Here is a 23,939-nt window from a genome sequence, read left to right as displayed (position 1 = left end):
TCTGTTTACATGTAGATGGCAAGTGAGAAGTGAATGCTGTAGCCAGTCAATAGCCATAGTGATCACATGTCCTATTACTGATATTTCACATGTAAACAGAGACTGGAGCAACTTTGGATCTTCATGAGAAGGGACATGTGATAAACAATTGTGTACTGTTACTTTAATATAACATCTGTGTTTTGGCGTTGGGGTCATTTTGTCCCTCTTAATGCATGGAAATGGCATCAGCGTTGAATACATTGGATATATACAAAGTTATAAATATCCTTATTGATCTCTTCAGTCACCCATGCTCTATCTAAAAGACTAGCATGAATATTTACATTGGTAAAGTCCAGCTGCTTTTATGGATTTATGCAAATACTATACCAAGCCCAAGTCTTGTAATATTTATAAAGAAGATCCAATACATACGTGTTTCACAATTGACCTCTAAGCAGCTATTATTGTCATTTTAAGAAAATAAAGCACTGAACATTTCCAATTTACTACTATGGGTTTTGAGTGGAAATAAATGATTTTTTTTTTCTATGACCGCTACAATTTAAACTTGTATCTTTCGCATGATTTAATAGCATCTTTAACCAGTGCAAGGACCAGTTACCCTGTTGCAATGAATAGACTCCAAGGCCCTGAAGCAATAAGTTTGTAAAGAAATCAACTCCCTTTATGTAGTCTTGACAGATTTAAAGCTGGGATTAAAAATGTACTTTCACAGATCATGATCCAAATCAGCATAAAACTACACGAAAATATGATACTTAGTGAAGTGTGGGTTTCTGGCATATCATAGACTTTTATGGAAATAAAAAGCAATTCCAAGAAGAATACAAACTGCCAAATAAGACTCAGAGAGTCGATGGGTTTTAAGATTATGAATACAATAAATCTGGATCGTACTCTTGTGAGAGTGTATCTCCAAGCTAGGACGAAGCTTATTCCAGGGATGTTTTACATTCGGTTATAATACAGGTTTGATTCTCATCCATCATAAAGAACAAATCATAAAGTCTTAATTATAAAAAAGAAGGGTTTTGCAATTTTAAAAAGTGTTATGAAGTGAAAGAACGCTTGGAGCAAATCTGTATACAAACCAATATATCTTACCTAATTATACCTCTGTGGTTACACTAAGATGCACATCATCTATCAGCTACTAAGCACAGCAGGAAAATACTGAGGAATATTAAAAAGGAATTAGTACGTCTTATGTATATACATTGCTGCCTAAATGCTGCCTTTACACCCCAAAACAAACATGATCAACAATTACTATCCAGCTCCGAAGATTATTCTCAAAGCCCATGTATCACCATTTTATTTATTTATTACAACCAGACAAAATGTATCACTTTTTTCTGATCGGTTTTATTTTCTGTACATGATTATGGGAGCTGCCATCTTGTCTGAGCTTCTCCTCTGCATTTAGTAATATGCTTTACAGCAATAGCGTATGTATTCCGTCCGGTTAGAGTCCGCATGGAGTCCCCCAGATGGAATACAATTGCAAGCGCTGTCCTGTAAAAGCACACGGACCCCATAGACTGTAATGGGGTCCGTGTGTTTGCCGCGCACTGCCCGCATGAATGAATGATGACACTAACCGGACGGAATACATACGCTAATGTGAACCAGGGGTGGTGGTCATAGGAGGCAACAAACTGGAGTAGGTTTAATGTGTGTAAGTGGGGGGGGGGGAATAAATGTGCTGTGACGTAATCTATCTATAGTTGTCATAGTGGATGCAATGATGAGTTATTGATAGAGGTGTTATCATCTATGTTAACACTTTCTTATCTGTGGTATAAATGAGGTGACTGCTGTAAAGAAAATCCCTTTAGAATTGGCAAGTGTTGGCCTATTACTAGGCCTAGTGGTCAGTTCTTAGTGGTCAGTTTGAAATGTACAAATTTTTGTACTAACATAGATATATATATATATATATATATATATATATATATATATATATATATATATGACACAGAAAGTTTAAACAATTATAGGGGGTTGTTTAGGTCCATGAAATTACCTTACCAGGTCCAGGCATTTGTTGTAGTATTACCTGGGATTTTTGAGCTGATTCCAACCCTGAGTCATATGATTAGAACTACAGATGAGCAAACACTGTTTGGATTAGCCGTTCCGAACAGCACGTTCCCATAGAAATGAATGGAAGCACCTGGCACGGCGACCGGCCGCCGGCAAAGTGTACGTGCCAGGTGCTTCCATTCATTTCTATGGGAACGTGCTGTTCGGAACGGCTGATCCAAACAGTGTTCGCTCATCTCTAATTAGAACCCATCTCCTTATCTGAACCGACTCCCCCTCCTCTCCCGTTTTCACTCACAGTTACCAGTGCTATAAGAGCTGGCTTTACTATACTCATGCTTTGAAAGTGTGCAGCTCATAACTGAACCACTGGATGGCAACACCTAGACACTTTCATTTATTGCATAGTCTTTCATTGCATTTTTAACTATTTAGTATTGAAAATAAAGTAAATACATTAATTGATTGATTTAGGAATTGTATAAGTTAAAATTTTTGCTACAGTGGTAAAACCAACTTCATTTATCCTTTTATGTGTTCTATAGACAAATCCAATAATGTCATTGGCTGAGGACTTTGTGGTTCTTAAACTTAGATGCCACCGCTTTCCGAAACAAAGGCCTGGTTCACATCTGCGTTCAATATTCCGTTCAGGGAGTCTGAATGGAATACCAAATGCATTGACAAATGGTGAGCTTATCAAGGTATATGGATCCCATAGACCCTCTCGGCATGACGCGTGCGGACACCCCATCGAAAACACATGGACCCCATTATAGTCTTTGAGGTCTGTTTGCTTTCATAAGCTCACTGCTTGTCAATGCATTCAGTATTCCATTCAGGGGGTCCCCATGTGGACTCCCTGAACGGAATACCGAACGCAGATGTGAAACCTTCATTTAGACATGGGAGTTCTAGATATACTCAACTGAAAAGTAAGAACTGAGAATGTTTTTTTCCTTTTCCTTTTAGGCTTTAAAAGACCCTACAATGGCAGCACGTAAAGACTTCCAAAGAGAGGCAGAACTCCTTACCAACCTCCAGCATGACCATATAGTCAAGTTCTATGGTGTGTGTGGTGATGGAGATCCACTGATCATGGTGTTTGAGTATATGAAGCACGGGGATCTAAACAAGTTCCTAAGGTATGCTCATTGAAGTTGCGATGTATTAACTCATAAATAACATAAATCAGCTATTTACAACGTCTTGTGTGGAATCATCAAAAATATAAAGTGTCTCAAATGTGGGTCATATTTAAATTACATTTTTTCTAGCCCCCACCATTCCTGAGCAATAAGTGCAACAACTGCTCAGGAATCAGTGGAACAGAGCTTCTTTATTAGCATTCTTTTTCTCCATAACAAATGAAGTACAGTAGTATATTTACAACAGAGCAAACAAACTGTCTGCCATATTTTCTAACATATTGTATTTACACCATATACGAATATATCTTTTGACAATTGATACATGAGTCGTAATGCGTGATAAACTTAACGCATAAATTTTGACAGAAAAATTATGAAAAAAAGGATTTGTTAAATACAACGGGAGAAAAGATTGTGGTCATATCTGGTCCCTGGATCCAAAACCTTAAAGGGGTATTCCCACAAACATAACCGTTTTTAAATTTGTATTGAAAGGTTAACATTTTTACAAATATAAATAATTAAAAATTTTGTCTGGTGAGAATTTTTTGTATTGATTAGTTGCTAATGGATACGACCATGAATGGAGGAACTTTCAATGGTCTGATATTTGTCAGAAACCCAGTAATGATTGACTTATTATGTGTCCGATAATATATTACTATTATGTTATTATAGTGTCCGATAACCTGGCAACAATAAATAAATAATGCCTGGATTTCTGACGTACCAGACCATAGAAAGTTCCTGCATTCATGGTCGTATCTATTGGTAACCAATCAAACAAGACTGTCACTACTAAGTTGATTAGAGAAAATCTCTAAAACTCTACAAAATGTTTATTTATATTTGCAAAAATATTTAACTTTTAAATGTCTACAAAATTTAAGATGGTTACATTCATGGGAAACCCCTTTAAGATCCCTCTGTCTGAAATTAGTAAAGCACTACTATAAATTATATGCAGTATCACAGTTGGTGATTCCTGTTACAAATTTAGCTCTAGAACCCAGAAGCTACAGGGAATTAACTCATGACAACTTTATTTTTTACATCTACAGTCCTTTAGTGGGTGAGGATAGGAAGCAGAATAAGCATATGCTTACTAATCCATGGCTGTATATGAGTGTGTCATAAATAACCAATTGTAGTCAAGCAACCATTTTTGACAACTAGAAATGTCTCTTTCTCCTCGTATCAGGCTGTTTCCCTTCTCATTCTCTCTCAGTCAAACTGACTTTCACTCTGAAAATCACTGTTTTGTCTGCAGATGGATTTTAGGTTACTTGACTTAAATGACTCATGTCTATAGAAGTATAGGGAAGAGAGGACGGAGCAGAAACTGTAGGAGATAGAGCGAAAAAAAAAAACGAAAAAAAATCAGGTTTAGACCTGGTTCACATCTGTATTCGGTATTCCGTTCAGGAAGTCCGCTTATGGACCCCCGAACGGAATACCAAACATATTATAAACAGTTAGCTAAGAAAGCACATGGACCCCAAAGAATATAATGGGGTTCATGTGGTATCTGCACAGTGTCTGCATGAATCATGTAGAGAGAAAAGTACTACATGCAGCACTTTTCTCTCTGCATGATTTATGCGGACACTGTGTCAAAAACCCACGGCCCCCTTTATAGTCTACGTGGTCCATGTGCTTTCTTAGTTAATCTCGGTACTCCTTTATATATATCCTGCATAATCCTCGGCTGTTTGTGAGTGAGAGAGAGACAGAATAGTTCACCAATATTCAATTGGCAGAGGTCTGACTATCAGCTCTCTCAATGATCAACTGTTTGTAGTAGCTGTGGTACACCTGAGTAACCGTCACAATACTTGTGTAGTGGCTAGGAAAGATACTGAAGATCAGCCCCATTTACTTGAATGGGACAGACCTTGCAATAATTTTTTGGCTGCTCCATAATGTACAGGGCTATACTAGTTATGTTACATCACAACTGAGTGGCAATGGAGCCTAAAGTCGGAACCCTACCCATCCGATATCCTGAGGATAAGTCATGTTAATCTTACACCAATTATTTAACTGTTGGTCCTGTAGTCTTTACGTCTCTAGTAGTGAGAATAATTTGGGATCTCCAAGCTACGAATTCTCCGTGTGTCGAAATAAGACAATTGGCACAATAATAATGTGCATTTACGACGTTCTCTTCCTGATTATATTCACCTAGCAGAATATTAAACCACACTGAAGGGATAATTAAAAGGGCTTGAGCGTGCTCGCTTTGATGGTATTCTCCTATTACATAGAAATCATGTTTTTAAACTTGTTATGGAGTGGTACTTACCTCTTCAAATAATTACGAGTGTTCTGTGCTGGTATTTAGTAAATTGGACCCTTGATATTTTCCTTGTTTTGAATGATAAGCACTTCCATAATTGCACAAGATGCCGTAACATTACTACACTGCTCTGCGGTTTGCACATCATTTGTAAATACATTTCTATTTAATGAAAACACTTTCTTTAAAAACTAATATCACCCCCTTTTATAGTCGAGACTAGAGATGAGCGAACAGTGTTCTATCGAACACATGTTCGATCGGATATCAGGGTGTTCGCCATGTTCGAATCGAATCGAACACCACGTGGTAAAGTGCGCCAAAATTCGATTCCCCTCCCACCTTCCCTGGCGCCTTTTTTGCACCAATAACAGCGCAGGGGAGGTGGGACAGGAACTACGACACTGGGGGCATTGAAAAAAATTGGAAAAAGTCATTGGCTGCCGAAATCAGGTGACCTCCATTTTAGACGAATAGTGGATTTCAAATCCGGGTCATATGAGAATGTGAACTTTGTGACTATGAGACAGGGATAGCTGTACAGGCAGGGATAGCTAGGGATAACCTTTATTTAGGGGGGAATGTTATTAAAAATAACTTTTTGGGGCTCTATCGGGTGTGTAATTGTGATTTTTGTGAGATAAACTTTTTCCCATAGGGATGCATTGGCCAGCGCTGATTGGCCGAATTCCGTACTCTGGCCAATCAGCGCTGGCCAATGCATTCTATTAGCTTGATGAAGCAGAGTGTGCACAAGGGTTCAAGCGCACCCTCGGCTCTGATGTAGCAGAGCCGAGGCTGCACAAGGGTTCAAGCGCACCCTCGGCTCTGATGTAGGAGAGCCGAGGGTGCACTTGAACCCTTGTGCACCCTCAGCTCTGCTACATCAGAGCCGAGGGTGCGCTTGAACCCTTGTGCACACTCTGCTTCATCAAGCTAATAGAATGCATTGGCCAGCGCTGATTGGCCAATGTATTCTATTAGCCTGATGAAGTAGAGCTGAATGTGTGTGCTAAGCACACACATTCAGCTCTACTTCATCGGGCTAATAGAATGCATTGGCCAGCGCTGATTGGCCAGAGTACGGAACTCGACCAATCAGCGCTGGCTCTGCTGGAGGAGGCAGAGTCTAAGATCGCTCCACACCAGTCTCCATTCAGGTCCGACCTTAGACTCCGCCTCCTCCGGCAGAGCCAGCGCTGATTGGCCGAAGGCTGGCCAATGCATTCCTATGCGAATGCAGAGACTTAGCAGTGCTGAGTCAGTTTTGCTCAACTACACATCTGATGCACACTCGGCACTGCTACATCAGATGTAGCAATCTGATGTAGCAGAGCCGAGGGTGCACTAGAACCCCTGTGCAAACTCAGTTCACACTAATAGAATGCATTGGCCAGCGCTGATTGGCCAATGCATTCTATTAGCCCGATGAAGTAGAGCTGAATGTGTGTGCTAAGCACACACATTCAGCACTGCTTCATCAAGCCAATACAATGCATTAGCCAGTGCTGATTGGCCAGAGTACGGAATTCGGCCAATCAGCGCTGGCTCTGCTGGAGGAGGCGGAGTCTAAGGTCGGACCTGAATGGAGACTGGTGTGGAGCGATCTTAGACTCCGCCTCCTCCAGCAGAGCCAGCGCTGATTGGTCGAGTTCCGTACTCTGGCCAATCAGCGCTGGCCAATGCATTCTATTAGCCCGATGAAGTAGAGCTGAATGTGTGTGCTAAGCACACACATTCAGCACTGCTTCATCACGCCAATACAATGCATTAGCCAGTGCTGATTGGCCAGAGTACGGAATTCGGCCAATCAGCGCTGGCTCTGCTGGAGGAGGCGGAGTCTAAGATCGCTCCACACCAGTCTCCATTCAGGTCCGACCTTAGACTCCGCCTCCTCCAGCAGAGCCAGCGCTGATTGGCCGAATTCCGTACTCTGGCCAATCAGCACTGGCTAATGCATTGTATTGGCTTGATGAAGCAGTGCTGAATGTGTGTGCTTAGCACACACATTCAGCTCTACTTCATCGGGCTAATAGAATGCATTGGCCAATCAGCGCTGGCCAATGCATTCTATTAGCGTGAACTGAGTTTGCACAGGGGTTCTAGTGCACCCTCGGCTCTGCTACATCAGATTGCTACATCTGATGTAGCAGTGCCGAGTGTGCATCAGATGTGTAGTTGAGCAAAACTGACTCAGCACTGCTAAGTCTGCATTCGCATAGGAATGCATTGGCCAGCCTTCGGCCAATCAGCGCTGGCTCTGCCGGAGGAGGCGGAGTCTAAGGTCGGACCTGAATGGAGACTGGTGTGGAGCTATCTTAGACTCCGCCTCCTCCAGCAGAGCCAGCGCTGATTGGCCGAATTCCGTACTCTGGCCAATCAGCACTGGCTAATGCATTGTATTGGCTTGATGAAGCAGTGCTGAATGTGTGTGCTTAGCACACACATTCAGCTCTACTTCATCGGGCTAATAGAATGCATTGGCCAGCGCTGATTGGCCGAATTCCATACTCTGGCCAATCAGCACTGGCTAATGCATTGTATTGGCTTGATGAAGCAGTGCTGAATGTGTGTGCTTAGCACACACATTCAGCTCTACTTCATCGGGCTAATAGAATGCATTGGCCAATCAGCGCTGGCCAATGCATTCTATTAGCGTGAACTGAGTTTGCACAGGGGTTCTAGTGCACCCTCGGCTCTGCTACATCAGATTGCTACATCTGATGTAGCAGTGCCGAGTGTGCATCAGATGTGTAGTTGAGCAAAACTGACTCAGCACTGCTAAGTCTGCATTCGCATAGGAATGCATTGGCCAGCCTTCGGCCAATCAGCGCTGGCTCTGCCGGAGGAGGCGGAGTCTAAGGTCGGACCTGAATGGAGACTGGTGTGGAGCGACCTTAGACTCCGCCTCCTCCAGCAGAGCCAGCGCTGATTGGCCGAATTCCGTACTCTGGCCAATCAGCACTGGCTAATGCATTGTATTGGCTTGATGAAGCAGTGCTGAATGTGTGTGCTTAGCACACACATTCAGCTCTACTTCATCGGGCTAATAGAATGCATTGGCCAGCGCTGATTGGCCGAATTCCGTACTCTGGCCAATCAGCACTGGCTAATGCATTGTATTGGCTTGATGAAGCAGTGTTGAATGTGTGTGCTTAGCACACACATTCAGCTCTACTTCATCGGGCTAATAGAATGCATTGGCCAATCAGCGCTGGCCAATGCATTCTATTAGCGTGAACTGAGTTTGCACAGGGGTTCTAGTGCACCCTCGGCTCTGCTACATCAGATTGCTACATCTGATGTAGCAGTGCCGAGTGTGCATCAGATGTGTAGTTGAGCAAAACTGACTCAGCACTGCTAAGTCTGCATTCGCATAGGAATGCATTGGCCAGCCTTCGGCCAATCAGCACTGGCTCTGCCGGAGGAGGCGGAGTCTAAGGTCGGACCTGAATGGAGACTGGTGTGGAGCTATCTTAGACTCCGCCTCCTCCAGCAGAGCCAGCGCTGATTGGTCGAGTTCCGTACTCTGGCCAATCAGCACTGGCCAATGCATTTCTATGGGGAAAAGTTAGCTTGCGAAAATCGCAAACTGACAGGGATTTCCATGAAATAAAGTGACTTTTATGCCCCCAGACATGCTTCCCCTGCTGTCCCAGTGTCATTCCAGGGTGTTGGTATCATTTCCTGGGGTGTCATAGTGGACTTGGTGACCCTCCAGACACGAATTTGGGTTTCCCCCTTAACGAGTTTATGTTCCCCATAGACTATAATGGGGTTCGAAACCCATTCGAACACTCGAACAGTGAGCGGCTGTTCGAATCGAATTTCGAACCTCGAACATTTTAGTGTTCGCTCATCTCTAGTCGAGACATAGTAATTAATTTCTGGCTCTATGCAGAATATTCACCATGAAAGCAATACGCATCTTAATTCATGTTAATTCTGCAAATGTGAAGCCGACCATTTCTGGAATGTTCCCAAAAACTGACTTCGAGACAATAAGGGAATTTTCTCCTAATAAGACATAAAGATGTTATATGTCAGCAGTTCCTGATTTGAATGACCATCAAGTACAGTAAAACTAATTTTCTCTTGCCACAGTCATTTTCCTCTGTAATATTGCAAGTTCCTATTCTTTTCTAAAATAAAATTCACATTCACATTCAGTAATATTCACATTTCGGGATCTTAGCCTAGCAGTCGTTTTTAGCACTAGTTTCTTTATAAGAAATTATTACTTTTATTACTTAGTTACTTATGAAGATAAGTTAAGTAGAAGTTGTATGGAGTGCAGCCACCGAGTACGAGACAGCGAGGAAGTACTATAGCACAAGTATTATATGGTACGGTAATAATGATCCTACAAAAAGGCAAAACCATTCAGGTTACATGGTGGGAAGGGAAAATAGTATAAAGATTTTATTTCTAACAATTACCAAAAATAAAGTAATAATGTTGTCCTATGAACACCAACACAGCATAACAAGTGTTAAAGGGATGACGCCTGGCACCCTCGCTGATCAGCTGTTCAGGACTGCTGCTAGGCCTAGTACTGTACATTATATTGAGCTGGTAGCAGATGGCTTTGGGCATTATGGAATGGCCTTGTAGCAGTACCGCAGCTTTGAAGTGAATGAGAGCTGTGAACTATGAGCTGTAATACTGAAGTTCGGCCACTATACGAATATATGAAGCCATCTGCTTCCAGCTCGTAAACTGTATACTGCAAACTTGAACAGATAATCAGCATAAGGCTAAGGCCCCTCGGGCCAGAAACACAGCACTAAAGCGCTGCGGGAACAACCACGGCGTGAACAATTCTTTCCACAGCGCTCTGAACAGAAAGTTCACTGAGTTTTCCTCTGCAGACTTTCTGTTACTGTTATATCTATAGGAAAGCTGCCGGCGTTTCTGTAGATAAAATTGACATGCTGCGATTTTCAAAACCATGACGATTTTGGACACACTGCGATTTTTTTCTGCAAAGTGGGGATCCACTTTGCAAGTACTGTAAAACGCTGCGATTTTTCCCGTGGCATTTTCAGCGCAGGCAAATCGTGGCGTTCCTGGCCCGTGGGACCCCGGCCTAAGGGCTGGATATTCCCCTCCCCCACCCCCACCAATTAGATTTTGATTACCTATTCTAAAGATAGCCCAAAAAAAACCTACAGGAGACTATTAAAGCTCTGTTTGCTGTCATCACTGATGTTTTCCACTATTGATCTCACTGTACTACCAAGTCTCTGTATTATATGCAGTGGACAGACACTACACCAAAAGTAGTATTTAACCCCTTGGTTCACAGTGACATAAATGCACCATGGAATGCATTGCTTTAAGGCTCTGTGATATAAAGTACTTACATCAGTATGTTCGTACAGGTGCAAGAACGGCGTTCTGTAAGATATTATTTATCCAGTGGTGAATGGTATTGTGCGACAAATACTAGCATTTTTAGAAAGCCTAAAATCTATTTCGAAAGGCAAATGTATGGGGATTTGTGATAATGGAAGCCCCTCCGGAGCAGGACATCAATGATAAATGGTTGTTTTTCACAGCCGTTTTCTTCCTTGGTCGTCTGAATATAGCCACAGAGTTTCTTGCTTTTTACCAACTCCTAGTTACACTCAGAACGTTCAAAGACATTGGGGCAGTTTATTAATTTAGTTATGCCTGATTTCTAGCAAAAATACATAAGAAATCCTGGTTGGATGCCTCATTTATGACGCAGCAGTGGGGTAGAGACTGGCACAGTGCTTAAACATTGTATTTAGACTAGGTTCACATTAGCGCCCAGTATACATTTGGGTTTTCTGTCCCTGAATCCTCGTAAAAAATGCAGAGAGAAAAATCACGCATCTCTCCGCATTTTCCGTGCAGAAACCAGGTGGACCCCTTTATAGTCTATGGGGTTTGCAGGTTTCTGCAGATAACCGCTGTTTAAGCAGGTTACCTTTCCGTTTTTCAGGCCCCCAAGTGGACTCACAGACCAGGAAGATGAATTTTAGTGTGAGACTAGCATCATATTAATAAATCTCCCCCTGGTTTTTATTTACCATGTGTCCCACCATTTACCGTATTAAAAGTATTCAAGTATTGACAGGTTTTTGCATTTTTTATTTTCTCATATGGTAAGATCACTATAAATTCAAGATTTGCAAGATCCACTGCTATTCTTCTCATTGATATTTCCAGTCACATCTTTAGTTTCACGTTAAATATTTCCTTCATGTTTTGACATTACTTGCTGAAAATGTCTACTTTTCGAGTGTGGACAGTGGCGAGGACCTTGTGAAGCGCTGTCCCCGGAGACCTCCAAAGCATTTAATCACCAACATGGTCGACAGTTTAAAATTAAAATGACTTCCCTGCTGCATCGGTCACCTTTATTGTTCAATGTTTTCTCCACAAGGCACAATGAACTGCAATAAAACCTCTGGAACTTTATTTATGACGCTGTTCCAAGAGAAGCTGGTTATAAAGTGAGCTTCTCTCATTTTACTGCTTTTCCAATTTTTATTGAAAGTCACAATTAAACTCGGACAAATTCATTTTATAGTCTTTTAAGAGGCCACCATCTCCTCTCTTGGAAAAGACACTGAGTTGTTAAATGCTGTAATAGTCATTTTGGGCAGAGTAATGGACCAAAACCATAGAAAATACTCAGCTTGACCCTTTATGTGGTTGGATTTCCTGTTTATGTTACAAGGAAACAGACTGTATCTCTAACGCTTATGTACGAAGTTCATTTTAATTTGTGGGACATGTTGGAAAATGACTACATAGTAAACCTGTGAATGTTACAATGCCAATAAAGACCAGAGTGCTTCACGTGGACAGTACAGCATATTGTAGTATAATAAGCTGGAACGCATCATCGCCTGCCAATACATTCTATCTATAGTTACTGTAGATATTGTTTTTATTAGGTTTTAAAGAAATAAACCGTAATATGCTAATGTGCTTTGGTTTGTTTTCAGAATTTGTTTCTGTTTTTTTTTTTTCTTCTTTTCTGCCTTTACGTTCTTCTGGTTCTGATTAGAGATGAGCGAATATACTCGATTGAATACCTCCCACGCATAGCTTCCCGCGCCAGGGAAGGGGGGAGGGGCAGTAAAAATTTGATGCCTCGGAAGTGTTTATGCATCGGGAGCTATGCGGCCGAGGTATTCGAACAAATATATTCGCTCATCTCTAGTCCTGATGTCATAAATGCAGCTTGCACCAAAATTCTGGTGCATTTTTCTTATCTTGCGTCTGTTGTGACTTGCACCTATTTTATAAAGGCAGCAAAATCTGCAAGAAAAGCTGCTTTTCTGCAATGTGGAGCCTTATTTGTAGAATATTATATATATACTATATGACAGATGCGTCCTAAATATACAGCTATAAGTCATAAAGTTACATGTGTATGTCATAAATGAAGATCGTAAAAAGCCTATACATGTGATGCTACATGTATAGAAAACAGTCTGTAGACATGTTCAGAGTAAGCATATGCTCTTGTGTTTAGCTTTTCAATAAAACCCCTTCCCTTCTGATCTTATTTACACATTTAACATATTTCAATCATATCCCTTCTTTCTTCAAGACCACACAGATTGAGTTCTTCCAGCCTCTCTTGGTATGTTTTATGCTTCAGATCTTCACCATTTTTGTAGCTTTTCTTTGTATCCTATCTTTTGGTGGGTTCTCCAATATTTATGTGGCCCCCCTCTCCGATGCATTTTACAGTTTCCCGCCCTGTGGACCACACACCGTATATATAATGTTACCCAGTGCTCCCCACTCAGTGTCATGCTCCTAAGCCTATGATTCAGTTTCAGTGGCCACATGGGGAGCATCGGCATCATGACACTTTGACGTCATGATGCCTGAGTGTCCCTATAGGCCTTAGCAATGACCCCAGCCAGAGACCAGAATACACCTGAAGAGATTGCAGGGCGACCCTCTAGAAGAGGAGACTATAACTGTTTGTTACTGTTAATCAATTTTCCTGGGCCTCCTTTTATTATGCAAGTATAGTATAATAGTGAATAGTGGCATGGTGAACTCGTAAAGCTTTGAATTTGGTTGGGCCCAAAACTTCTGAAGCTGCCCCCTGACCTCATTAGTATTCACTGATACAGATATAATTTATACTATATTGCAGGAAGCAGGTTTCTATTGAAAAGAGGCTCGGTGGCATGTACATACATCACATGATGGTGGGCAACTGGGCCCCTTTCCCCTGATGGTGGCTTTGTCTCATGCAGCTGAAAATTTTACTATCTTTCCCTACTGGTTGGCTTCACTGTTGGCTCATTTTTAAGTTGTCAGATATCAAGAAGACCCCCATAACCGTCTCTTCTGAAGTCCCTAAGTGCATTACATTACATTTGGAAACATTGAACTTTAGTTTCCATTGTTTGGATCATTCATCCAGTAAAGTTAGATCTCTTTCCACAAGAATCATATTTACTTGCAATCTTCAAAAGAAATACTCTTCACAAATAAAACTGTAAAAAACCTGAAAATACCAGTAACTTGCTGTAAAGAAAAAAAAAATGAATGAAAAAAAATAAAAACTGCACTAGTAACTGTTGCACCAAAACAGAATCACATCATTCAAAGCACATCATTGCCTGCCCTTGGATATGAAAATCTTAAAACCTGAAATAAAACATGTATTTCAGAATTTCTTCAAAGTTATGATTTCCATATGACAGATTAAATCTCCATATTTATGAAGGGTTTTTAAAATCTCTTCACGCCTCATGTTCACTTTCAAGTACCTGGCAATGGCGATGTAGGTTTTCTGTAGGCATATTTAATGTATGAATTGCGAATAAGCATACAAAAGAATTTCCTTTCGGAAAATTCGAAAATATAACTCTGTTGTAGGTCTGGGTGTTTTACGATCCAAGTTAAGATGAAATATTGACTTGTATCTTACTTTTTCCGACATAAATACATCTGCTACCAAAATATGAAGCATTTTATATGGCTACATTCACTGACTTGTACAGAAAATGTGTTTGAAGTATGTAATGAAGATTTTAAAATAAACTCAAATTCAGTAATAAATGTACAGCATAAAAACATGGAAACACCAACTGGATGCATTAGCAATAAAATTATTGTAAGTCAGTTAAATTCTACCATTTCCAGAGGGGCTATGTGATTAAACATTTACTAGATGACCAAAATACAGAGCAGTATCCATCCAAATTAACTCCTTACATCTCATGGCTTACTCTTGTGTAATGGAGACCAAGTACTCATAGTGATGGCTATTGCCATTCCAGTGCTGGCTGTGTTATAAAGTTATCACCCCGTTTTAATGGCATGGACTCTGATTCTGACTTTTTAACTCTTTAGCTGCCATAGTCAATGATTATCATGTCATCTAAGTTGTAAGACATTTGGAAGGAGTTCCTCCTGCCACCACATCGGTTTCAAACTGCCCAACAGAACAAGATTTTGGAGTTGTCAGTGGATTGTCATGGCAGCCCGATTCTAATAAAGGCATTTTTTTACCATGTTGCAGTAATATACCTATTAGGACGTTCATAGTTTAGGATAGACTACGATAGCAATTTCTCTATAATGCTATTGAAACACTCCTTTTACAATGGGACTATTCTCTTTAGTCATGAGAACTGTCCTTCCTTGGACTTTACCCTAACAGAGACAGTTGTAAATGGCAGCTCTAGTGGCTTGGTATTTTGTTTGTAACAATATATTAACAATTAGAAATGTAAAAATTATTGAAAACTTACCCAAAATCCCAATAGGGTAAATGTATTACATCGCACCATTTCTTGCACCAAAATGCACCAAAATCACTAAGAGGCTTTCCTGATGATAATTATTACACAAGTAGGAGGTTCTGAACTCAGTTCTACATCAGTCAGTTACCGGTGTACATCTGTGACATAACTCAGAAATCCCTACTCAGTCCAGTTTTCTAGCAGATGGGGCTGTCAGTACGTGAACTCTACTATATTCTCATTCCATTCTTTCCACTGTGTAAAAAAGTGGCAAGCAGGGTCCAAACCACCTTTCTATCTCCTTCTTCCTAGATCCTACCTTACCACTTCCTTGTCATATTTCTTCGTAGTCCTCCACCCCCTTCAGCCTATCTGATCCCTCTCTCACAACCTTCTATCCTCTCTCCTTCCCCACCTTTACTTTGTGAAGAGTCAACCTCTTCTCCCAAAGGTTTATGCTTAGTTTGTATTACCCCTCTGTTACTGTTATTGGATAGTTCTACTGAGCTAGAGGCTTATATTCCCTTCCTGTCTACTTATACCTCCCTACTGTTCATTCCTATTGTAACGCCCCACCCATCACTTACCCGAACCCCTTCCCTCTCTCTGTTCTGTTTGTTACACTGGTTTTACCTAACCATACCTTGCTTATATACTTTTTTGAAAACTAATAAAAATTTTAACATTGAAAAAGTGCAGGGCACAAGAGCTGAAATACACCATCACGTGCCAAAAATATACCAAAATATGAATTGTTGACCTATTTTTTTGGGCAGCCCAGTTAGTAAATCTGGGCTGGTATATCTAATATTTAGATTTTAGAGCAATGTATGTCTGTATATCTAGACCAGCACTTCTTTTATTTAACCACATAATGGGCTACTTATTTTATACAATTTATACTATGAACATTGGTAAGGCTCTGGCATGGTTTGGCTGATCAGGCTCTAGTATAAAAGGATTGAACAGCCCTATTTAAAGTACACAGCAGCCATGGTACAAGCTTTCGCTATTATTGTATGGGATAAGGTGTACTCTACACCTGGAAAATAAAATTGGAACAAATTAAATGGATGACACATCCATTCATCATCTCCATTATAGTTAAATTACATTTTATTTGTTGCTGCTTACTGTGTCGCTTTCTTTCTTTTTTATGGAAATGAATGTAATAGAAGCTTTCATGCATTCAGCAATTTCTACAGAGGGCTTGAATCCAAAAAAAAGAATTCTTGTAGAATATATAATAGTTTATAGAGACTAACTGGCTAGTAGGTACACTATATTAAGAGTTGGATGGAATGGGAAAAGTTAAGTGTCAGATGAGATGGAAGTATAGACTACTAGAGATGAGCGAACACTAAAATGTTCGAGGTTCGAAATTCGATTCGAACAGCCGCTCACTGTTCGAGTGTTCGAATGGGTTTCGAACCCCATTATAGTCTATGGGGAACATAAACTCGTTAAGGGGGAAACCCAAATTCGTGTCTGGAGGGTCACCAAGTCCACTATGACACCCCAGGAAATGATACCAACACCCTGGAATGACACTGGGACAGCAGGGGAAGCATGTCTGGGGGCATAAAAGTCACTTTATTTCATGGAAATCCCTGTCAGTTTGCGATTTTCGCAAGCTAACTTTTCCCCATAGAAATGCATTGGCCAGTGCTGATTGGCCAGAGTACGGAACTCGACCAATCAGCGCTGGCTCTGCTGGAGGAGGCGGAGTCTAAGATAGCTCCACACCAGTCTCCATTCAGGTCCGACCTTAGACTCCGCCTCCTCCGGCAGAGCCAGCGCTGATTGGCCGAAGGCTGGCCAATGCATTCCTATGCGAATGCAGACTTAGCAGTGCTGAGTCAGTTTTGCTCAACTACACATCTGATGCACACTCGGCACTGCTACATCAGATGTAGCAATCTGATGTAGCAGAGCCGAGGGTGCACTAGAACCCCTGTGCAAACTCAGTTCACGCTAATAGAATGCATTGGCCAGTGCTGATTGGCCAATGCATTCTATTAGCCCGATGAAGTAGAGCTGAATGTGTGTGCTAAGCACACACATTCAGCACTGCTTCATCACGCCAATACAATGCATTAGCCAGTGCTGATTGGCCAGAGTACGGAATTCGGCCAATCAGCGCTGGCTCTGCTGGAGGAGGCGGAGTCTAAGGTCGGACCTGAATGGAGACTGGTGTGGAGCGATCTTAGACTCCGCCTCCTCCAGCAGAGCCAGCGCTGATTGGCCGAATTCCGTACTCTGGCCAATCAGCACTGGCTAATGCATTGTATTGGCGTGATGAAGCAGTGCTGAATGTGTGTGCTTAGCACACACATTCAGCTCTACTTCATCGGGCTAATAGAATGCATTGGCCAGCGCTGATTGGCCGAATTCCGTACTCTGGCCAATCAGTGCTGGCCAATGCATTCTATTAGCTTGATGAAGCAGAGTGTGCACAAGGGTTCAAGCGCACCCTCGGCTCTGATGTAGCAGAGCCGAGGCTGCACAAGGGTTCAAGCGCACCCTCGGCTCTGATGTAGGAGAGCTGAGGGTGCACAAGGGTTCAAGTGCACCCTCGGCTCTCCTACTCTCCAGCGCTGATTGGCCGAATTCCGTACTCTGGCCAATCAGCACTGGCTAATGCATTGTATTGGCGTGATGAAGCAGTGCTGAATGTGTGTGCTTAGCACACACATTCAGCTCTACTTCATCGGGCTAATAGAATGCATTGGCCAGCGCTGATTGGCCGAATTCCGTACTCTGGCCAATCAGTGCTGGCCAATGCATTCTATTAGCTTGATGAAGCAGAGTGTGCACAAGGGTTCAAGCGCACCCTCGGCTCTGATGTAGCAGAGCTGAGGGTGCACAAGGGTTCAAGTGCACCCTCGGCTCTCCTACATCAGAGCCGAGGGTGCGCTTGAACCCTTGTGCAGCCTCGGCTCTGCTACATCAGAGCCGAGGGTGCGCTTGAACCCTTGTGCACACTCTGCTTCATCAAGCTAATAGAATGCATTGGCCAGCACTGATTGGCCAGAGTACGGAATTCGGCCAATCAGCGCTGGCCAATGCATCCCTATGGGAAAAAGTTTATCTCACAAAAATCACAATTACACACCCGATAGAGCCCCAAAAAGTTATTTTTAATAACATTCCCCCCTAAATAAAGGTTATCCCTAGCTATCCCTGCCTGTACAGCTATCCCTGTCTCATAGTCACAAAGTTCACATTCTCATATGACCCGGATTTGAAATCCACTATTCGTCTAAAATGGAGGTCACCTGATTTCGGCAGCCAATGACTTTTTCCAATTTTTTTCAATGCCCCCGGTGTCGTAGTTCCTGTTCCACCTCCCCTGCGCTGTTATTGGTGCAAAAAAGGCGCCAGGGAAGGTGGGAGGGGAATCGAATTTTGGCGCACTTTACCACGTGGTGTTCGATTCGATTCGAACATGGCGAACACCCTGATATCCGATCGAACATGTGTTCGATAGAACACTGTTCGCTCATCTCTATAGACTACTAATAGTTAAAAGGACTTTATACAGGTTTTAATTTTGTCTTGAACCATTTTTCAATATCTATTTTCACCCCTGCGATTTTCGCTTTTGTACACTTTTGTAACTTTAATGTGTTGTCCAGACACAATCTCTTGCACAATCCAACAAGTATTATGCTTGAATAACAGTATAAAAGTTGGCAGAACCCACCTATATTACATAATCTCTATATTACATAATCTCCCACCTATATTACATAACAGCAGTTTAGCTGCTGTTGCTTTAAGGTCAGCATACCAACCTGTAAAGGTGTTGCAGTCTACAAGTCTCTCCTATGCTGATCCAACTAGCAGCTGAGGAGGGATATTTAAACTCTGTTACCCCTCAGCCTAGTATTTAGTCGTAGCTAGTCTGGCTTCTATTTACTTATTGTGTGTACAGGACTGTTCTATATTGACTTTTGGCTTGTTACTGGAAATCTGCTTGTCTTCTGATTTTGGTTCTGATGTTACCTCTCAGACTGATTTTTGGCTTGTACACTTTCACTTTCCTGATATATCCTCCTGGTTTTGCCTGTTTTGTAAGTTTATTATGTCCTGTGATTTGTATTTAGGTTATAGGGTGTTTATTTCTTATACCAGTTTCTATGGGGAATAACTTGGTCCCCAAATTCAATTCCAGTGCATCTGGCTTTGCAGCTGGTGTTGGTGAAGACCTTTGGGTACCTGGGATTTATCTCTCAGCGCTGTGTAACGCCTATGTCTACTGCTTCCTGTTGTCAGACAGATTCTGCAATTTCTGATACTCACATTACAGACACTATCATAATACTGCCAGTGTATGAAAGACTCCTAAATGGACTGATTTAGCAGATATTAGGGAAAAGAAAGATTAAGCATATTGGAGTTTATATAGTTTCTAGACACACTGGTGAAGAATAGACGTTGGGAAGTGTAACTGTCACCTAGAATATCACTTTATAAAGAAAAAAGATGTGATAATCGCTTTAAGTCAAAAAAGTCACATATGAATATCATACATCCAGATGGAGCAAATCACTGAACACCAGGCATAATCTCACAAGTTATGCTGATTTACTATCATTCTGGAGTTCAAAATAGTGAGAGTTCCAGGATAATCTTGTGAAATACACTAAGATTTCCTCCATCTGTGTATTGTCAGAATTTATTCCATTGGACATTCAGATATAGATTCGGCAATCTCGCAAGTATAAGTGAATAACAATTCAAATATCATACTTTCTATTTTACAATAAATCTAATATAAAGTAATCATAATAATAAAAATTAACCCAGGTTATGAAATCTCAAGAAGTGTTCCACCTCCAGGAACGGGCATAGGACTAGCTTCACGGATGTTGGTTCTGAGAGGGGCTGACCTGATCCCCACCGTAGAGAAACTCCAATTTATGCAATATAGAACTGCACTCCAGACCATGGTTATACTTCAGTTATCATTTCTTTATTAATACAGTACAATGTTTCATGCCTGATGAAGGGTTTCACCCTAAATGTTGTACTGTACTAATAAAGAAATAATAAATGAAACATAACCACGATCTGGATACTGTTCTATATTGCATAAATTGGAGCTCCTTCCCCTGGGTCTCACTACCCCCTCCTCCACTGATCTCACAGGTAATTAATCAGATGTGCTATGGGGGCTGGATTTGCTCTAGTCAGCCCCCATGGCATAGGAAATGAATTGAGGAAGGAGAAAATGGGGTGGAATAACCTGGGGGTGGAACATTGTTTCATCTCACAGGATCAAGGGAGTTCTGGGGTCCATCATCAGTGATCACTGGACCACATATGTAAATTGCAACTCAATGGACAACTTCATTAAGAAGAAATCTAACAATAATAATTTCTGACTCATAGACTCTTCCTGACCAAACGTTGACGTTGTTCATGCTCTGGCAGCCTTACTAGTATATATGCGGCTTCTTGAATAATTACAATCAGTGTCCTCCACCTTCGTTCACCTAGAATTAAAAGTAAATGAGATATTTAATCTCTAGCATTGTATATGTCTCACAATGACTTTAATAGCCAATAAAATCCTACAAAGTGCATAATTCCGTCCTTGAGTAGCAAGATCCTCCCCCACCGATTCCGTGACATGAGTTACTTGTAACATTTGATTTATAGTCTTTTTTATGCTGTAATTTACTGAAAGCTTCACATTATCAAATTAATTTTTATCAGTGGACGTTTCAATAGTACACCACTCTGGAGGCATTTATCAGAATACATTCATGTAACTGTGTTAAAGACTATCATTTCAATGCTAATTGAAAAATGGTGTATTATATAGTTTTGTCTCATTTTTTAAGTAAAAGAGATATATCAATAAAGGCAATCTTCCGCATTCACAATTTATATTACTTTTAGCCTGACGGTATTTCCAAGTAGGGCATTAGACATAGAATAGAGAATAAAACTCTCAGTAAAACACATATATGAATGTGCAGTGTCTCAGGAACATGGACTCAGGCAATATGTTTTGTTGCTGCTGACAAAGGTAGTTTGTTTTGTGCCTTAAATGCATTGTACAATATACTCAGTACAATTTCAATCCCTTCCATCTCAGGGAAATGGGTTTATGATGGGAAAAGTGTGTAAAAAAAAAAAGTGCTGACACATAAAGGAATTGTTGTTTGATTTATTAGGCAGTATGTCTTTGGTAATATCTTAGTGCGGTTCATCTGATTTTGTATACTTTTTAGAGAGTGCTTGTTTGTATGAAATACTCTAGCTGCATCTTGTTAGAAGATTGAGAGGAACCCTTGGGATATATGGAAGTAAATTGGCAATGAGATACAATTCACTGATACGGGTTTTGTGGAGTTGTAGAAATGCAATGCTACAAAGCCATGAAATATTTATTCATCCGCACATCAGATGAAAGTTTACATCAGTATACTAATGTTCAAAAACTTCTTTGCCGTAGCATAACTCTTAAAGAATGAAATAAAAAAATGAGTAAGATCAATGGTGTACATAGAAGAGAGAACCTTGTAGCAAAACTAAAACTGGTCCTGCAATGATGTTGTCAGGTCTTGCCTTACAGAACAGAAAGGTCTGATATTTATTGTTCCCTTCAAGGCCTGTCCGTGATCTTTAGAATGATTTTCGATCACCCTGTTTGCTAACAATTCGGTTTCTTTTGTGGCAGGTGTCATGCACAGATGGCTAAGACACTATTCACATCTGTGCTCAGGTTTACATTCGGGGAGTCTGCTTGAGGACCCCTGGAATGGAAACCTATACTGATTTAAAAGTGGTTACCTGGAAAACCCGTGGATCCTATAGGCTATGATGGGTTCCATGTGGTTTCCACTCAGTTTCTGCAAACAGCACTTGTCTCTCCGCATGTTTCATGCGGAAACCACATAGACCCCATTATAGTCTATAGTGTTTACGGGTTTCCTAAAGGTAACCGTTTTTTTATGCGTATAACTTTCCCAAGTGGACTCCCTGAACAGAAACCCGAATGCAGATGTGAACCGGGTTTAACACCCAGTAGTAATAGGAATGCTACAATAAGGGCTGGGCCCACTTTTTCCATGGTCTCCAGTACAACTATGCAGGTTGTCTCTACGGTATATACACCCTTTAGTGGGCATATTATATCAGTGACTACTTTTATTTTGCTGCGTGTGCCTTGGATGTTGTAAGTGCAAAATTATTTACAATCCATAAAAAAACACTCCTTATCTATCCATGGTATATAAACAACTTAGGTCTAATATTTCATGATAACCCTATAAATGCAGTTTTCTGATTTTTGACTATGTATAGTTAAGTTAATGTTTAAGAAATGTTCATTTTCAGAGCCCATGGACCGGATGCCATGATTCTTGTTGATGGCCAACCTAGACAGACTAAAGGAGACTTGGGTCTATCTCAGATGTTACACATCGCTACACAGATTGCTTCAGGAATGGTCTATCTTGCATCTCAACACTTTGTTCATCGAGACCTGGCCACCAGAAATTGCTTAGTTGGGGCAAACCTTCTTGTGAAGATTGGCGATTTCGGCATGTCCAGAGATGTGTACAGCACAGACTACTACAGGGTAAGGGTAACTATCATTTTGTATATACCAGTGATAAAGTATAAGTTTTCTGCTGAACTTGCTATAACTAGAGATGAGCGAACACTGTTTGGATCAGCCGATCCGAACAGCACGCTCCCATAGAAATGAATGGAAGCACCTGTGACGCCGGCCGGCCGCCGGCAAAGTCAGCGTCACAGGTGCTTCCATTCATTTCTATGGGAGCATGCTGTTCGGATCGGCTGATATGAACAGTGTTCGCTCATCTCTAGCTATAACATTTGATTATGACCTTGAAATTACAAGGTCAGGAGAATGGCAGCATTTAGATAAATATGTCTATGCCATCTCAACTTGCATATATTATAAAATGCACATTTAGGATATGCAGATTTTTGCTGTGTTTTTTTGAGTCAGTCATGTAGGACTGAGCAAAAGAGAGAAGTAGAAGTACATGATATATATATTTCCCATTCCTTTTATAGCCATTTTCGGCTTTGGCTCAAAAAAAAACACAGTAAAATTATAAAATTATATATAAAAAAAATATATTTGTGCATGTGGGGCCTTATAATGTTTCTATTAGTGCATTACCCTGCACAAACCACAGTTAGGGCTCGTTCACACGGGGCAAGAGGGCATATTCTGAAGCCAAATCCACCTCAGAATCCGCCCCATCACAACAGAGGTCTATGTAGATCACTAGCTGCCTTTTTTTCATGAGTGGTATGTTCCGGCTCATGGAAAAAAGAAGCGAGCTGCCCTTTCTTCAGGCGGATTTCGTGACTGATTCAGCCACGGCGTCCGCCTCACTACAGCACCATTCATTTGGGCCTACTCCAGAGCGGTAAGCCATGACTGTTGGAAGCCACTGCAGGCACATTTTGGTCCTATTCCGACGCGACTTTCCGCATCAAAATCAGGACCAAGATACGTGCCCCGTGTGAACTAGCCCTTATACTCTGTGGTCCATGGAGAGGTGAGTAAATGTAACATGCCTCTCCTGGGCTACGTTGTGTCTTCCGGTGCAGGTTCCCATATTTTTTTAGCCTCTTTCCACTTACTGAATGACATTGGTGGCCACAGGGGACCATTGAAGTCCCATC

At 41.2% G+C, this 23,939-nt stretch overlaps 1 protein-coding gene across 7 annotated transcripts in view; it reads left to right on the top strand.

The window, feature by feature from the left end:
- The window catches only part of NTRK3 (neurotrophic receptor tyrosine kinase 3), a 541,580-nt gene that overhangs the window by 501,379 nt on the left and 16,262 nt on the right, over nt 1-23,939 (top strand). For 4 of the 7 annotated variants that reach the window (XM_075273266.1, XM_075273263.1, XM_075273260.1 and 1 more), the window contains 2 exons: nt 3,025-3,197; nt 22,611-22,860. In XM_075273266.1, the coding sequence (XP_075129367.1) occupies nt 3,025-3,197; nt 22,611-22,860 (423 nt within the window). The remainder of the gene's footprint in view (nt 1-3,024; nt 3,198-22,610; nt 22,861-23,939) is intronic. The other 3 variants (XM_075273267.1, XM_075273265.1, XM_075273264.1) reach the window with 1 other exon arrangement.

Source organism: Leptodactylus fuscus, chromosome 5, assembly GCF_031893055.1.
Source record: "Leptodactylus fuscus isolate aLepFus1 chromosome 5, aLepFus1.hap2, whole genome shotgun sequence".
NCBI classification, from domain to species: domain Eukaryota; kingdom Metazoa; phylum Chordata; class Amphibia; order Anura; family Leptodactylidae; genus Leptodactylus; species Leptodactylus fuscus.
The sequence above is the reverse complement of the archived record's forward strand: the minus strand, read 5'-3'. Positions and strand labels throughout refer to the sequence as shown.